This window comes from Xyrauchen texanus, chromosome 41 (genome assembly GCF_025860055.1).
Source record: "Xyrauchen texanus isolate HMW12.3.18 chromosome 41, RBS_HiC_50CHRs, whole genome shotgun sequence".
In the NCBI taxonomy this organism is placed as follows: domain Eukaryota; kingdom Metazoa; phylum Chordata; class Actinopteri; order Cypriniformes; family Catostomidae; genus Xyrauchen; species Xyrauchen texanus.
The window spans coordinates 30,814,956-30,830,382 of NC_068316.1; the positions used below are offsets into that span (position 1 = coordinate 30,814,956).

The 15,427-nt window shown below is 37.7% G+C and overlaps 1 protein-coding gene across 1 annotated transcript in view; it reads right to left on the reverse strand.

The window, feature by feature from the left end:
• Window positions 1-3,792: 3,792 nt before the first annotated feature.
• LOC127634477 (histone-lysine N-methyltransferase 2C-like) overlaps window positions 3,793-15,427 on the reverse strand; it is a 232,070-nt gene continuing 220,435 nt past the window's right edge. The window contains 6 exon segments of the mRNA XM_052114063.1: window positions 3,793-5,758; window positions 6,613-6,721; window positions 7,139-7,212; window positions 7,309-7,425; window positions 9,829-10,006; window positions 15,175-15,305. Coding sequence (XP_051970023.1) covers window positions 5,666-5,758; window positions 6,613-6,721; window positions 7,139-7,212; window positions 7,309-7,425; window positions 9,829-10,006; window positions 15,175-15,305 — 702 coding nt within the window. The 3' untranslated portion in view covers window positions 3,793-5,665.

The window sequence follows — 15,427 nt, forward strand, 5'->3', positions numbered from 1 at the left end:
TTTCACACCATTCTTTGTAAACCCTAGAAATGGTTGTGCGTGAAAATCCCAGTAACTGAGCAGATTGTGAAATACTCAGACCGGCCCGTCTGGCACCAACAACCATGCCACGCTCAAAACTGCTTAAATCACCTTTCTTTCCCATTCTGACATTCAGTTTGGAGTTCAGGAGATTGTCTTGACCAGGACCACACCCCTAAATGCATTGAAGCAACTGCCATGTGATTGGTTGATTAGATAATTGCATTAATGAGAAATTTAACAGGTGTTCCTAATAATCCTTTAGGTGAGTGTATATATATATTTAAGCAACATCACTTGAGCAAGAGTGCGATATGGCCCTACATCAGCACTGCTGTGATTGTGTATCTTTGTTTCATCAGACCAGAGAATTTTGTTTCTCATGGTCGAGAGTCCTTCAGGTGGGCTGTAATGTGCCTTTTACCGAGGAGTGGCTTCCTTCTGGCCACTCTACCATACAGGCCTGATTGGTGGAGTGCTGCAGAGATGGTTGTTCTTCTGGAAGGTTCTCCTCTCTCCACAGAGAAATGCTGGAGCTCTGTCGGAATGACCATCGGGTTCTTGGTCACCTCCCTGAATAAGGCACTTCTCCCTCGATCGCTCAGTTTGGCCGGGCGGCCAGCTCTAGGATGAGTCCTGGTGGTTCCAAACTTCTTCCATTTATGGATGATGGAGGCCACTGTGCTCATTGGGACCTTTAATGCTGCAGAAATTATTCTGTGACCTTCCCCAGATCTGTGCCTCAATACAATCCAGTCTCAGAGGTCTACAGACAATTCCTTGGACTTCATGGCTTGATTTGTGCTCTGACATTCACTGTTAACTGTGGGACCTCATGTAGACATGTGTGTGCCTTTCCAAATCATGTCCAATCAACTGAATTTACCACAGGTGGACACCAATCAAGTTGTAGAAACATCTCAAGGATGATCAGTGGAAACAGGAAGCACCTGAGCTCAATTTTGAGTGTCATGGCAAAGGCTGTGAATACTTATGCACATGTGATTTGTTTTTTCATTTTTAATAAATTTGTAAAGATTTCAAACAAACCTCTTTCACGTTGTCATTATGGGGTATTGTTTGTAGAATTTTTAGAAAAATAATGAATTTAATCAATTTTGGAATAAGGCTGTAACATGACAAAATGTGGAAAAAGTGAAGCGCTGTGAATACTTTCCGGATGCACTGTAAATCAAATTAATCTTGTTTTAAGGATTTTTAGATTTTTTTACAGGAAAACAATACAATTATTATTATCAAGAATAAGATTTTTGCCCTAATATCAAAGACATTATGATCTAATGTGAATTTTCTTGATAAAAAATATGATGGTGTCTGGTAACATGTGCATGTAAAATGGCTAGAAATAGCATTTTAGCTTAGCGTAAAGCTAACAATTTACACAAGGTTTATTTCTATTTCTTCTGCTCCAAACTTCAAACTTACTTCTCTGTCTGCTCGTATGAATGTAACACATCATAAGAAAGTGTTTCACCGCTGTTCAAATGCACTTTGGATCACATCATTTATATGAATAAATGTTTTCCATCTGAAAGAACTAAATATTAAATGAAACTAAATGAGAATAAAATGCAAAATAATCTCAAAAAGTAATCAAAATACTTTTTGAATGTAACTGTACTCTAATTACCAATGATTTAAATTGCAACTGCAGTGGAATAGTTACTTGTTTTTTGTATTTTAAATATGTAATCCCGTTACATGTATTCCGTTACTCCCAACCCTGTGTATTAAAGTGTGTTCCCCATCGGAATCTTTTCCCCCCTAGCCCTGATAATGTATGGGGTTATGGTTATGGTAGAGTAGGATAGGCCTTTTTTTTTACAGGTTCGACACAACACCGGTCCTCGTGAGACACTGAAGAAAAAGCAAGATGTGGTTCAAATGTCAAATACATTAATTCAGCAAGTGTTTAAATAATGGGAAAACAGATCAGACGTGCAAAAAAACACATTGGGTGTGAACGGCCCATAACTCGTCTGTTTCTGTGTCTGTGAGTGAGCGCAATGCGCTAAATAATATCGGTAGGCCTGTGTATTTTTTATTGATTACAAACCTGAACCCGACCCGAAACCCGTTGGTGTTCAGATCTCTAAATGTGCCTAATTCAACTTTTTTTGTTGTTGCAAAAAACAACACCAAAGCGTTCAATTCTGGTGACATTAGATACGCATTTATTTTCTCGAGAATGAGTATAGCATTCATGTAACTATTTGCTAAAGCAGTAACCGTTCAGACAGATGCGTCTTTGTGCTTAAAACAAAACGTTCCACAAGGAATTGAGCAGAACGCAGGTGTCTCTAGATTCATTTTTATCAGATGAAGTTCTTTTAACTTGACACGGCGTATAAACATACAGTGGTCCAGTGAGAGATGCTAAAAACAGTGAAACGTGACGCAGTTTCAAAAGACATCATCAACTAATGTTTAGATGGAAAAAGATTGAAAAACATTGAGAGTGGACGCAATTACACGTTCAGTTTGAACAGCCCTCGCTTTGGTGTTGTTTGACACAAAGCTAACTCTCAAAAATGTTTTGTTTCAGTTGATTGAACGTAATTTTCCATTTTATCCAGCGATGTTTGATCTGTGTTCGTAAATATCTCAGTAGGCCTACTGTTTGAGAAACCACTCCAAATGATTATTCTAATAATATATATATATATATATATATATATATATATATATATATATATATATATATATATATATATATAAGCTCTTACTTTTGGGGACGCCATTTACGTATTAAACCCTTAAAAATGCCTTCAGGGTGAAAGGGATTAAACGACCAGGTGGAAACAGCGAAGTGGCTCGCCTGACAACATGTGATCGGATCACCCGAAACGCATCGTAATGCCAGGTGGAAACGGGGTCAAAAGCACTTCTCATTGGTCAGTCAGTTTTAATCACAGTCCTAAGAAAAATCAGACCACTCCATAAAATAAAAAAACAACCCGATTTGAAGAGCGGCATGGGGTTAAATTGTTCCTGTTTAAAGGCTCGTTTGGACCGAACAATCACACAAAATCCGACAACAATGGTTTGGTGTGAACAGGCCTGTCCCCCCTTGCATTTACTTGGCAAAACTTTCACCCCATAATCATCTCGAGCGAGTCCTCACCCGAAGACAAGCAAACCTGGAGAAACCTGCACTTTATATAGCTGACATACATTCAATCTCAAATTCAAAGCTTTATGACATCACAAAGGAACAGGAATTCCGAATTCCATGACAACTAGGATGCCATAGATGTCACAGATGAGTATGTGTGTCACTGAACAAATAACCGAATTAATAGATGTCAAGGATGGGATTCCCACCCCCTCTGAATATATAGTTTTGTGTTCTGTGCGGGAAAAAATATTTATTGATTATGGTTCCCATTTGATTCAACTGCAAAATAAAAAAATAAAAAAGTCACTATTATGCCTTTAAAGCTTTTCAAAAGAAGAGCAGTGCATTACAGCAGTCAGCAATAGTGTAATATAATACAAATAATAATGTTATAAATTTGCGCCAAATAATATAAAAATTGCAAATATAAATGTTTTTGGTAGATTTATGCTGCTAAATAAAGTGGAAGAATCACAAACTGTGTTGGGTGCATGTTGCCTTACTACTAAGTTTTCAAATGGAACGGATATAAAACAATGATCAAAGGAAAGAAAAAATAAAGAAAATATATATTACAAAAAGATCTGACCTTAAACGTTACAGTAAACCAGACATGAGAGAAAGAATATGGTGTAAAATATTTTATTTTGTTTTTGTAAATGCTCCTAAATCTGATTCCACAAACACCAAAACCCACACTTTGTATACCCCTCCCCCCAAAAAAGCTTAATTTTAACATTTGATACTACTATACAGAACAAAGAAAAAGGCAAATACTGTTAAATGTCTGAATATCGTACAGGGGAAAAAATATCCAAGAAACAATTTATTACAGCCAGTCATTGAGAAAATATGTACAATTGATTCAAAGAAATCAAAGAAAAAAAAAAGAAAAAAACATCATGCCATGTATATTACAAGCTCAGGACTGTTTAAGAATACCAACAATTGTAGTCCACGTTAGTTTTGCACATAAAAAACTTCATTTCAAACTGGTCTGCAAAGTGCCATTACCAGGGTTTGAATTATGTCTGAGTTGAGTTTGTGACATTATACCATGATTTTTACTTTTCAACAAATCAACACTAGAAAAACTCTTTACAAAAAACAAAACAAATGTAAACAAGAAGCATACCTTACATTGTATTAATATCTACCCATTGTGTTTTGTGAACGAATGTGAAAGGCATTGAACTTCATCACTAAAGTTCTGAAGGTGAGTTTAGATGGTGCGGAGCATTAACAACAGCCCGTGCACGCTAAAGGAAACTATTGGAAGATTTATGGGAGGATTCAAATAGAAATTCACAGTGCACACAATCTGTTGAACTGAGTTAGGATGTAACAATCATTTTAGCATGACTGGTGCTCTTTTTGATTGTGAAAATAGATTAAAAAAGCAAAAAAATAAAGTAAAGGGTATTCTTCAAGTGATCAGATCATTTTAGCCATTATTGATTGATTCTACATTCTAAATACAACAAAAATACTCTGAATTCTTTTAATTTTTTTTTTTTACAGATTCTGTACAATTGTATATAACACATATACTCTCAAAATGACATCTTGACATCCTTCTTAAATACTTTTTTTCTCATTTATTATTATTTCATTTTTTTTCACTTTTCACTTTGTTGAAAACAAACAAAAGATCACCCAAACAGCTATGATAAAGTTAAGGTAACATTTGGTCGAGTATTCAAACATTTCATTTATAGACGGATATTTACACATAATATAAAGTAACATGTTCTGTCAAATCGGCAGGCTTTCTGAGCAGCTCGACTCTCTGCGTCTCCACATCTTTTAAAAAATAGCTTCAATCAATAATAAATACAAAAGCACTCTCTTATTTTACAGAAATCAAAACAAAGGAAAAAATAAACTGACTCAAGGAATCAAGTATTTCAACGGTATCTTTCTGTTTTAGTGCAAGTTAATAATTCCCTTAGCTTTATCCCTAAGGAAGTCATCTCAGTACATTCCTTGTTCAGTGGTGTCTACATTTCTGTAACTATATGTGTATATATCTGTATATATATTTCTTTACCCCGAGGACCTGCCTCTTAATATCTAAATAAGGCTGTGGCCAGCACTTTCAAGCCCGAGCCCGCTTGAAAATCTCGTTTACATCTCTCCCTGTTTGCCAGAGCGCTTCATCGAATCTCTCGTACAGAAAAAAATACATTTACATTGTCTTTGCAATTCAAAGTAACCAGTGTGCAGCCTGTGTTTTATTTAAGGTGAAGGTGCTCATTCATAAACTATACCAACTCTCCCGCCACTGAACCAAGAGACCCCTAGAGTCTCTCTACTTTCTGAAAACCAGGTAAAAAAATTTACAGTTCTGCGGTCTAAATCCAACCGTAACAACTTATTTTAGTTTGTTATTTTCTAGATTGTTTTGTTAAGTAATAAAATGTTTCCTGTTTAGAAATGGGCCTAGACAAAAAACAAGGAATGCATATATGTTGAATTGTCAATCATTTCTCTGATATCTTAGGTTTAGTTCATCCATTTACGGCAATTTACGGCACCACAGTGACAAGGAATTTTGTGTTGATCGTCTTCCAGATCAAACTTGTAGTCGTAACACAACTGGAAAAGAAAAAAGGCAAGTTTATTGTTTCATTATCATCAGGAAACCTGGATAAAGGGAGTTTATGTAATTCTGTCAAAGACCACTTTCAATAGGAAACAATAGCAGCGTTTCCACCATCGGGCCAAGCGAGGGTATGCTAGTGCGTGCCAGGGCCAGTTGCGTTACCACTCTCACTTCAGCGGCTTCATTGTGCCTCCTCTAGGCTTTCTCAGGCCACGGCCTTTGGTCCACCGATTACCCTTGGGCCAAACAAGGCCAACTGGGGATTGAGGTGGGATCAATGTAAAAGGTGTTTCGCCGAACTTGCCAAGTTGTGTATCCAGAGTAAAATGGGACAGGTTCGAAAACAAGTGCAGGTACATAACAAATCAGGTAAAATACACAATGGACAAAGTGGTGCAAAAAGAAAGAACTTTCCAAGGTTTGAGATCATGGACGATGTGCTGGGACATTGTCCCGCTGTTAGTGGATAGACCCCTCGGGACACCATGGTAGTTAAAGTCAGTGAGTTGTTAACACTAACTTATCTTGCTAGCTAGCTAATGTTTACACACAATATAAACTTGATATTCTAGATAACATGATACTTCAGCTTGAGCCACCCTCTTGCTTGTGAAATGGGGAGGGGGGCACTGGCACCAGGGTGTCGTATTAAGTGCGGGTTTTAGGGCAACGTTGCGGGGCTATTGGCCCGATGGTGGGAACGCAGATTGATTTTGGTCTCGTGGCTTGAGGTCTGATGCTATTGGGAGGTCAGTTGATAGCCCTGGCTCGCACTGGCCCGATAGTGGAAAAGTGGCTAATGTGAGGTTTGAAGGTGTTTTGGACTGGTGGGAAATATTTAATTTACCTCTTCGCCTCGCTGGATTCGGCGGTTGGAACTGATGATGATTTTGTGACCTCTCTCAAAGGTTACGACCTCAGTAATGCAGTTGGGTGCACAGGAGTGGTTGATGTACCTGGTGGATAAAAGGAATATTAAAGAGAACAAATCTATACCAGATTAAGGCCTGAACCACACAATGCAAGAATTTGAGAGCAAACGCTTCTCGCAACACAAACTATTTTCTGTACCATTGCTTTGTGAAATGTCAGACCACAATTTGTAACCTAACGCATCATCAGGTTTTCTGCTAGAGCAGACATTAGCGTAAACTGTGTTCTTTTGCATTGAGTTTTCTCTTTCAGGTCATCTACTGTCAAGGCAGAGCAAGTGTTTGAAGTCAACATATTTGTTGTGAATAAGTGAATATAACATCTGTTTTAATGGCACCAACACTCTCATCACCCCCTCTATTATAATGAGGTTTCTTGAATGTTTATGTGTGAGTAGATGCAAATAAGAACAATAACAAAGAAAAAGTTCCTTTCCTCACCTTGCAGGTCCTCCTGTAATAGTTGCATCAATAACATGTTCACTATCAATGCGAAACATGTAGACGCCACGATTCTGCAAAAAGTGAAACCATTTTTTAAACACATTTCAACAAATCACTTGGAAAAGTACTTCTTTTGGATAGTTTTAATTAAATCTGATAAATCATACCTGTGCCTCATACATCTTCTCCTTCCTGTTTGCCACCTCATTACGAATGATGGTGCCAATGTATTCAATCACCATTGTGTATTTTTCAATGTCCCGAGCGGCATACAGTCCCAAACCCTGAATTAAAATAAAAGGGAAACTCAAATTATTACAGCTTCTTGGGTAATTTTTGCAAGCATTTTTTTAAATGTATTTTTAATTGAAATAAATGTTTCTATATCTACAAACATTAGGGTTGGGAAATTAAGAAATGCTTCACTGTTTTTGAAATAAGCAAGTTCTGCGCAGAACCGATCACCAGGGATCACCGGAAATTGCATGCTGGTTAGAAATAAAAAAAGATTGCGTCAGAGCAAGGCAGCCGCAGACTTTGGAGGCAGGTGATGCAGTTGCAAAAACGTTAAGCATGACGAAAATGACTTGCTGACAACACAGCTTAGTGCTCATTGGCTTAAACTAGTGGTTCCCAAACTGGGAGCATGATTGACTAGTGATGCTGCTGAATCTCTGCTCAGTTACATTTTTTAATAGCCACCATTGTTAAAAGTACCAGCAATACCAAGAACTGACTCGATTCATTTCACTACAGCCAGCCGCTTCAAACGCTCACATGTGTATATTTGCGTGTGCTATATTAAGTGCTGAATGCAATTGCTCACATGAACAGTCAAATGCGCTTCTTGGTCAAAATGCCCCTCTTGACGTAATATTAACCTTCAATGTATTGAGAGAGTGCAGGCAGATGGGACAAAAATATGTGCTGTCTTGTCATGCAAAATCCTTTTACATTTTAAAGCAACAATTCAAATAACACCCACTTTATCAGCATCAGGCCACATGAACGCAAATCACACGACATCAGCCTTTGATCTTGTTAGAGGCTGAGCCACTACGAGAAGTGAGAACGGTCCAACTTGACTATTTATTTCACTCCTCCCCTAACTGCAGCCACCTACTCTCATCTACTTTAAAAGCGAGGTGTTTGGCATCTCAAACAAGCATTATGTCAGTGTTTAGTTTCAGTTTCATCAGTGATCTGCATCAAATAAATGAAGAAACATTTTCTGCCTCCCCTAAAACGTGCATCCATATTTTTTATTTGTTTTTATTTATTGCGGGACCCCTATGCAAATACCCAGTAGCAACTGTTATGTTTACATTTTCCCCATGCTGACGTAGCACTGTTTGGGCAGAGTAAAGTTTACATATGTAGCTTGAACAGCCAGATGCATTTACACTAGAGAGTTTTGAATGTAATGCGTCTCAAGCCACCCACAGATTTACACTGGCGGCCAAAAGTTTGGAATAATGTACAGATTTTGCTCTTATTGAAAGAAATTGGTACTTTTATTCACCACAGTGGCATTCAACTGATCCCAATGTATAGTCAGGACATTAATAATGTGAATAATTTCTATTACAATTTGAATACAATTTTCAGAACTTCTTGAACTACTTCAAAGAGTTCTCATCAAAAAATCCTCCACGTGCAGCAATGACAGCTTTGCAGATCCTTGACATTCAAGCTGTTTGTCCAGATGCTCAGATGACATTTCACTCCAAACAATTTCAAGCATTGTATAGCCTTTATTCCTCAAAACAATGATTGACTGATGAGTTTCTAGAGAAAGTCTGTTGCATACTGTGGCAACTCAAATCAAACACAAAGACAATTTTAAGCTTTGACCCAAATAGCCTTCAACGGTGGTTGATATAATGGCAAGTGATTTTCTAGTAACAAATGATCAATTTATCATGATTACTCAAGGATAAGGTGTTGGAGTGATGGCTGCTGGAAATGGATAATGTCTAGATTTGATCAAAAATGACTTTTTTTAAATAGTGATGGTGCTGTTTTTTTACATCAGTTGAATGCCACTTTAGTGAATTAAAGTACCAATTTCCTTCCAATACAGCACAATCTGCACATTATTCCAAACTGTTGGCTGCCAGTGTATATCCGTCTCAAATCCATCTTGGAGGGCATTTACACTTAGTACTTAAATTGCTTGGATAGCCCAAAAATATGAAGTGACAGTGTAAATACCCCCTCAGAAATTTCCCCATTTAGGGGCATTATTTGCACCCCTGGATTAGAATTTTAGGGGCGCTTTCTAACCTTTATCAGGGTATATGTTTTCTAATCATACAATTGAAAATATTTACAAATATTAAATGTAATCAATTGATTACATTTTCAGTCCCTGGTAAACAATGCATTTCTGATTTGTTATTACTGTTCTGTTGAAATCTGAAATAATCTCTTAATGTGACAACAGTCATATGAATAGTGAATGCAATAAGATTTATTTTCCAAACATTGTCTATTCTTTCTAACTCGAAATTATTAAAATACTTGTAAACAAATATTTCAAGAAACCAGAATCTAGGAATCCAAAGCAAGAATCATTAAATACCTTATGATTCCCATCTCTAGAAAACGATTAAAAAAATCATATCAATAAACTTATCTGTTAAAATCCAAAACATAATTCTCCACAAGCCTCAAAATATTCCTACCTGAATACGTGAGCGGGCCAGGTAGACGTTGGACTTCCACTCAGCATTCATGCGGCGGTACTGGGAGGATTTGGAATGGGCAAACTGTTTGCTGTACGGAGCCACACCCATCTCAACTGGATTTCCAGGGCTCTGCGGGGCCTTAAAAGAGCTGCTGCTGCGGGTCAGAGTGTGAGGCCTACAGGAGGAACACAAGCAAATGTGCTTCAATTACAAATAAACATATAATGTCACATAATGTCGTATAATTTTCAAAACCCTCACCGCTCAGGAACAACGAACAATTTGCGGTAAGTCATGGCATCGGCTCATGTTATTTGTTCATGCATTGCATGTCACATGTTTAAAATAGCCTCCTCCGTCAGCAGTGAGGGATTCACTTGTGATAAATGTAAGGAATTAGTCAGGCTGACGGAGAAGGTTAATGAGTTAGAGACTCGCATCCGAACGCTAGTAGAGGTCAGTGAGAAAGAGAAGCCGGTAGATACTGTTTCGGATGCGGGCAGTACAGAGAGCAACACACACACTTTGGTTCCGGCTATAGAGCCCCTGCAGCAGGGCATTTGGGTGACGTCTCGGCGGCATACTCGTTCAGCAAAGAGACACCACTCTCCCGTTCCTGTTAGGGTTTCCAATAAATTCTCCCCACTCAGTGATACACCCACTGAGAATCATATTGAAAGAGCCCTTGTTATCGGTGATTCTATTGTAAGGAATGTGGAAATAGAGACTCCAGCCACTATTGTTAATTGCATTTCGGGGCCAGAGCGTCTGACATCAAATCAAATTTACAAGTGCTGGCTAATGCTAAACGTAGATTTTCTAAAATTGTTATCCATGTCGGCACTAACGATGTCCGGCTTCGCCAGTCGGAGATCACTAAAGATAATGTTAAAGAGGTGTGCAAATTTGCAAAAACGATGTCAGACACTGTAATATGCTCTGGTCCTCTCCCTGCTCGTCGTGGTGACGAGGTTTATAGTAGATTAGTGTCACTGAATGGCTGGATGTCTGAGTGGTGTCTGCAGAATAAAATAGGATTTATAGACAATTGGAAAAGTTTTTGGGGTAGACCTGACCTGCTAAAGAGAGACGGACTCCATCCCTCCAGGGAAGGTGCCGCTCTCCTCTCTAGTAATTTGGCTCATAGACTTAATAATGATATTAATTGACTAAATGGGGCCCAGGTCAGGAAGCAGACAAACTGGTTAATCCGAACGTCTGCTAGCTGCCATGAGACGTCACACAGGTCACATAAACTACAACACAGAGACTGTATCACCTAGATATCTCATAGAGACTGTGTCTGTTCCCCGAACTACCAAACACAATACCCTCACTAAATCATTTAGAAAAAATTTGATTAAGGTCAAACTTGAACAAAACAAACAAATTAAAAATAAACATCATATAAAAATAGGGCTACTAAACATTAGATCTCTTGCTACCAAAGCACTAATTGTCAATGAAATGATTACAGATCATAGATTGGATGCGCTCTGTTTGACTGAAACCTGGCTTAAACCGGATGAATATATTAGTTTAAATGAATCTACTCCCCAGGTTATTGTTATAAACATGAACCTCGCCTGAAGGGTCGAGGAGGAGGTGTTGCTACAATTTACAGTGAAGTTTTTGGTGTTACTCAGAGGACAGGATATAAATGTAAGTCTTTTGAACTAATAATGCTTAATGTGACACCGTCAAATACAAATATAAATAAAAAATCTCTGTCGTCCTTTACCCTTGCTACAGTGTATAGACCACCCGGGCCTTATTCAGATTTCCTTAGTGAATCTGCAAATTTTTTATCAGATCTTGTAGTTACTGTAGATAGAGCCTTAATTGTTGGTGACTTCAACATTCACATAGATAATGAAAATGATACATTGGGATTAGCATTTATCGATATTCTCAACTCTCTTGGAGTCAGACAAAATGTAACAGGACCAACTCATCGCCATAATCATACGCTAGATTTAATTCTTTCATATGGAGTTGATGTTGATAATATAGAAATTCTGCAGCAGAGCGATGACATCTCGGATCATTACCTCGTCTCTTGCATGCTGCAATCAGCTAATGTTACTCAATCTACACCACGCTATTGTTCAGGTAGAACTATTCTTTCGACCACTAAAGATGACTTCACTAATACTCTTCCAGATCTATCTCATATACTCAATAAACCCCAAAGCCCAGAAGAACTTGATGAAATAACCAAAAATTTAAATGCAGTCTTCTCTAGCACCCTTGATGTTGTCGCCCCACTTCGATTAAAGAAAATTAAAGAAATAAGCCCTGCACCATGGTACAATGATCACACTCATGCTCTCAAGAGAGCAGCTCGGAAAATGGAGCGCATGTGGAAAAATACAAAATTAGAAGTATTTCAGGGTGCATGGAAGGATAGTGTCTGTAGCTACAAACACGCACTCAAAGCTGCCAGGTCAGCATATTTTAGTAAACTCATAGAAAATAACCACAACAATCCTAGATGTTTATTCAGTACTGTGGCTAAATTGGTTAGGAATAAAGCCTCAACCGAACCAGATATTACGTCACAGCTCAAGAGTAATGACTTCATGAATTTCTTTACAGATAAAATTGAAATAATCAGAAATAAAATTGGAATTATGCAATCATCTGTCATAGCACCTCAGAAAACAGTGTCGAATAATTTCCCTCATGTGCAACTTCAATCCTTCGCTATCATAGGTCATGAAGAGCTAACAAAACTTATCGAAACATCAAAAGCCACAACTTGTTTGTTAGATCCTATACCCACTAAGCTCTTAAAAGAGGTATCTCCTGTAATATCAGAACCTCTTCTTAATATCATTAACTCCTCGCTATGCTTAGGACATGTCCCAAGAAACTTTAAAATGGCAATTATCAAACCGCTAATTAAGAAGCCACAACTTGATCCTGGAGAACTTGCTAATTATAGACCGATTTCAAATCTCCCGTTTATGTCAAAAATACTAGAAAAGGTAGTATCCTCCCAAATATGTTCATTTCTACAGAGAAATAGTATATATGAAGAATTTCAATCAGGATTTAGGCCTCATCACAGTACAGAGACTGCACTTATCGGAGTTACAAATGACTTGCTCTTATCATCTGATCGCGGCTGCATTTCTCTTCTAGTGCTTTTAGATCTTAGTGCTGCATTCGACATGATAGATCACAACATTCTCTTGAATAGGCTGGAGAATTATGTTGGAATTTGTGGAGTGGCATTAGCATGGTTTAGGTCATATTTAGCAGACCGCTACCACTTTGTCTATTTAAATGAGGAATTGTCAAACCAAACAAAAGTAAAGTATGGAGTGCCACAGGGATCAGTTTTAGGGCCTCTGCTTTTCTCCATGTATATGCTTCCCCTGGGAGATATTATCAGGAATCGTGGAATAAGTTTCCACTGCTATGCTGACGATACACAACTTTATATTTCTTCAAAACCTGATGAGATTTCACAATTCTCAAAATTAGCAGAGTGTATCAATGAAATAAAAGATTGGATGGCCAGAAATTTCCTTCTACTCAATTCTGACAAAACAGAGGTTCTAATTATTGGACCAAAAAACTCTAAAAATAAGCCACTAAAATATAATTTGACTCTAGATGGATGTACTGTTACATCATCTTCAACAGCAAAGAACTTAGGTGTTATATTTGATACCAATCTGTCCTTTGAAAATCAAATTACAAATGTTTGTAGAACAGCATTCTTCCACCTAAGAAATATTGCTAAATTAAGGCATATGCTCTCGGTTGCTGATGCCGAAAAACTAATTCATGCGTTCATGACCTCAAGACAAGATTATTGTAATGCATTACTGGGAGGATGTCCAGCAAGATCAATAAATAAACTTCAATTGGTTCAAAATGCAGCAGCCTGAGTGCTGACGAGAACCAAGAAATATGATCATATTAGCCCCATTTTATCATCGTTACATTGGCTACCTGTTAAATTCCGTATTGATTTTAAAATTCTGTTAACTACGTACAAAGCTTTGAATGGTCTAGCTCCGCAGTACTTAAGTGATATTCTAACACGCTATATTCCAACACGTTCATTAAGAACGCAAAATTCTGGCCTATTAATAGTTCCTAGAATATCAAAATCCACTAAAGGAGGAAGATCCTTTTCATATTTGGCTCCTAAACTATGGAATAGTCTCCCAAACACTGTTCGAGATGCAGACACACTCTCTCAGTTTAAGTCTAGACTAAAGACTCATCTATTTAGCCAGGCATACACCTAATTTATCCCACAATTAGGCTGCTTTAGTTGGGTCTGCCGGAACCAGAAACCAGAAACATTGAGCATGATCTCTAACTCTGCAATAAATTAAATGGCATCTACGTTTACATCTTTTTATCTGTTTCCCTGTCTCAGCCTCGGGACTCCTATACTGAGGTCACCAGAACCGGCTGGATCCAGCACCATTCCTGCTTCATGTTGGACTCCACTGCTACATGTCGCAGAATGATGATGACTAAATGCAGCCGGTGCCAGCCAAACATCACTTCAATCTATTATTGGGACTTCAGAGGATGAAATTATGCCAACTCCAACCTGCATCACCTCGGTCTATTTATGGACTACGATCCTGAAATGAAATGCTTAGACTAACAATTGCCAACAAAAGCCTTCATCAGCCAATTAACAAGGACAATTGCATCTATGTGAACATCTGCAATTAATCAAGATGGACTTCAAAGACATTGGTCATTAATCTTACAGTTCAAACACAATCGATGTTTAATCAATGACCCTTATCACTTAGTTTAATAATTTTAAACCATGATTTTACCTATACATAATTAATATTTACATTACATTCATAATGTTAGCCAGAGGGGATCTGGCCCCCACAGTGAGTCTGGTTTCTCCCAAGGTTATTTTTCTCCATTAATCTACATCTTATGGAGTTTTGTGTTCCTTGCCACAGTCGCCTACAGCTTGCTCACTGGGGTTATTAATACAATTATCATTTAATTATTTATAAACACTATTAAAATTCATATTTTATCTAAATTACACAATGATGATTAATCGACTTTATAGACATTACAGTTCTTATCGTCTGTTAATGCTAATATTCTGTAAAGCTGCTTTGAAACGATGTGTGTTGTGAAAGGCGCTATACAAATAAAATTGACTTGACTTGACATCAAATGTAGGGAAATCAGGAGATAAGGAAGTACAAGATGAAATGTTGTAACGTTAACATTTGTTGTGGATGCTCGCTCACTCACTCACTCACTCAAAGAGCACAAGCAGGAATAACAATACAAATATGGACGGATGTTTAAACAGAATATCTTAATACAAACCTCTTGATATGTGTCCATGCTTTTGGTTCAGAGCGGGCACATCCGGAGGGGTTGATAGCCAAAGGCAGCTGCATCAGAGGGTTACAGCCATAACGGAACGTGTAACGGTCACACGCGTCCACTCCAGGAAGCTTAAAGACAAATGTAGAAAAGAAAGGTTTAAAAAAATGTTAAAGTAATGTTTATATGCTTATAACATAGGTTTGGCAGAACAAATTAATAGGTACTTAATCTCTACTTTTTTTAGTTATAT